This window comes from Delphinus delphis, chromosome 1 (assembly GCF_949987515.2).
Source record: "Delphinus delphis chromosome 1, mDelDel1.2, whole genome shotgun sequence".
NCBI classification, from domain to species: Eukaryota; Metazoa; Chordata; class Mammalia; order Artiodactyla; family Delphinidae; genus Delphinus; species Delphinus delphis.
The window spans coordinates 93,508,409-93,511,505 of NC_082683.1; the positions used below are offsets into that span (position 1 = coordinate 93,508,409).

At 51.3% G+C, this 3,097-nt stretch overlaps 1 protein-coding gene across 1 annotated transcript; it reads left to right on the forward strand.

Annotated features, from left to right (window-relative positions):
• The first annotated feature begins 772 nt into the window (after window positions 1-772).
• Window positions 773-2,446, forward strand: PRMT6 (protein arginine methyltransferase 6). The gene has a single exon (XM_060006467.1). The coding sequence runs from the start codon at window positions 1,194-1,196 to the stop codon at window positions 2,319-2,321; it is 1,128 nt and encodes a 375-aa protein (XP_059862450.1). The 5' UTR covers window positions 773-1,193; the 3' UTR covers window positions 2,322-2,446.
• The last annotated feature ends 651 nt before the right edge of the window (window positions 2,447-3,097 follow it).

A 3,097-nucleotide genomic window follows, 5' to 3' on the forward strand; every position in this document is an offset into this window, starting at 1 on the left:
CAGATAAGGAATACAGGCTCATTGGTTTAAAAGACATAGTTTGAGACTACAAGAAAATAAAAGTCAATTTTCTTCGTGTGATTTTTTTAAGCTGGGAGAAAATTTTTTCTCACCTTACTTGTGAAGAACACAGACACCCATATAGACATCACATGTATTTTAAAATGTATTTTATTTCTACTATGAGCAACCAAGAGGAAAGAGATTAACAGCTGATAGTTGACTGAAAGGAAAATGAAAGAGGAAGAGGGGAGTACCAATCTCACCCAGACAAGGAGACACACAGGAAAAAATGAGTTGAAGTAGAGAAGTGATCACAGGGGATGAAGGATTCAGTTACCTCTGGGGGAAAAAAAATAATTGGTTACCAGAATACACCTGGCAATGGGTTTCACTGTATCACACCACTGTTGCTTTTCAACTGCTCCTTGGTTTGAACCTTTCCAAGATTTAACTCTTGAATGAGCCACAGAATTACCAGAGCAGGACTAAGAGCCAAGTAACCATTCTGCTAAAATAGAGACCAGAAACTTAATTTTTCAACTGCATTGAAGATTCTTTGTTGCTGGTGAATGGGTAACTGAAGGCAAGAGTAGTTATATAGCTTGCCCTAATCATTCCATTTATTTGTGGTCTCACTGGAATCCGAACCAGGGTTTTACACTGTTGGGTTTTTACTTTGTTCCATTTACACCTTTGCATCCTAACTCCCCTGAAAACAGAGAAGAAAAACATGTAGTGCAATTTCCAAATCTCCACGTTTGGAGAGCTCTAAGAGTTGTAACTGTCCAGATGAGGCGGTAGTGTATGAACAGTGCCACCCAGATAATTCTGTGTAATAAAAAATCTGGGAGTTGAGTAGACATGACAGAACATGGATTTATTAGTTTTAAGTGGGCGTGTCCACTTCAGGAAGGGAGTGAAAGCAAAAGAGAATCGAGGATCTAAGGGAAGGAGGAGGAACGTAAAGAATCATAGAATATGGGTGCGGCGTGGTGGGAGAAGGATTCCACGACACCAAAGCAGCAGGTAAAAAAGCAGAGTTCAGCTCAGAGGCATCTGGCGGGCACTCGCCCGGTGCCCCGCCAAAAGCGGGAGGCACGAGCGCGCACTACAAGTACCAGAAGCCCCCGCTTCCTAGAGCTCCCGCCGCGTCGCGCAACGCACGCCGGGAGCCGGCCCGAGCCGCCAAGATGTCGCAGCCCAAGAGAAGAAAGCTTGAGTCGGGGGGCGGCGGCGAAGGAGGGGAGGGAACTGAAGAGGAAGATGGCGGAGAGCTGGAGGTGGCCCTGCCACGACCCCGGAGGACTAGGCGGGAGCGAGACCAGCTGTACTACCAGTGCTACTCGGATGTATCGGTCCACGAGGAGATGATTGCCGACCGCGTCCGCACCGATGCCTACCGCCTGGGCATTCTGCGGAACTGGGCAGCGCTGCGGGGCAAGACCGTGCTGGACGTGGGCGCGGGCACCGGCATTCTCAGCATCTTCTGTGCCCAGGCCGGGGCCCGGCGCGTGTACGCGGTGGAGGCCAGCGACATCTGGCAACAGGCCCGGGAGGTGGTGCGGCTCAACGGGCTGGAGGACCGGGTGCACGTCCTGCCGGGGCCAGTGGAGACGGTGGAGTTGCCGGAGCAGGTGGATGCCATTGTGAGCGAGTGGATGGGCTGCGGACTCCTGCACGAGTCCATGCTGAGCTCTGTGCTCCACGCGCGGACCAAGTGGCTGAAGGAGGGCGGTCTTCTACTGCCGGCTTCCGCCGAGCTCTTCGTGGCGCCCATCAGCGACCAGATGCTGGAGTTGCGCCTAAGCTTCTGGAGCCAGATGAAGCAGCTCTACGGTGTGGACATGAGCTGCCTGGAGAGCTTCGCCACGCGCTGCCTCATGGGCCACTCAGAAATCGTGGTGCAAGGCCTGTCCGGCGAGGATGTGCTGGCCCGGCCGCAGTGCTTTGCTCAGCTGGAGCTGGCCCGCGCCGGCCTGGAGCAGGAGCTGGAAGCGGGGGTGGGTGGGCGCTTCCGCTTCAGCTGCTACGGCTCGGCTCACATGCACGGCTTTGCCATCTGGTTCCAGGTGACCTTCCCCGGAGGGGACTCGGAGAAACCCCTGGTGCTGTCCACCTCGCCTTTTCACCCAGTCACGCACTGGAAGCAGGCACTCCTCTACCTGAACGAGCCTGTGCAAGTGGAGCAAGATACGGACGTTTCCGGAGAGATCACGCTGCTGCCCTCCCAGGACAACCACCGTCACCTACGCGTGCTGCTGCGCTACAAAGTGGGCGACCAGGAGGAAAAGACCAAAGACTTTGCCATGGAGGACTGAGCGTGGCTTTCTCTCCCAGCTACCTCCCGAGGCGGCCAGACCTGCGCGGTAGAGGCGGAGGGGGGTCGGAGGAGAAAGGGAAATCTCACGTGCAAGTAGGGGACATTATCTTCCGTCTCCCTTTCCCCTTAGGGCTCCTGGGGAGGGAGAATAACTTCAGTCTCCCTTCGAGGAGATTCTTCTGGCGATATTTATTAAAAAGTGATTTCGATCCCCCTCAACGACCGAAACAGCGTGTTTATTAATGGCCCTTTAAGCCTCAAAAGCACGTAGTACCAAGCACTTGTATTTCTTCTGTTTCATGCAAAAAAGGGGAAAAAAAGGAAGAAAATGTCAGTTTGTGAAGGCTCCATGCACATCCCAGACACCTCACACCCTAAGTCTAAAACCAGGGAGGGGGTAAAGGGGTTTATAATTAGACTCCATAAATCTCCAATATGACTAATATCTCTCCTGAGCCATATTCCCTTCCTTCCCAGGTGCCTCTAGGCTACGGTATTTCTTTCTCATTGTTTTTTAAATAAATTTTACTACTGGTAACGTGGGAGAGAATGAGGACAAAGTTTAAATAACACTTCCTTAGCGTGCTAAAGTTGATGAACACCTTACTCCATTAAGTGAAGTTTTATTTCACTTAATGGAGTAAGGTGTTCGTCAACTTTAGCACCCTAAGGAATTGTACAGCACACCTAAGAAATCTAGAAGGTACATTTAGGAGAAAAAGACCTGAAAGATGGTGAAGTAGTATGGATGTTTTAATTGTCTTTACTCTTAAG

Bases quoted from the DNA above. Each gene is read 5' to 3' on its own strand.
- PRMT6 (XM_060006467.1), top strand. From the start codon at position 1,194: ATGTCGCAGCCCAAGAGAAGAAAGCTTGAGTCGGGGGGCGGCGGCGAA.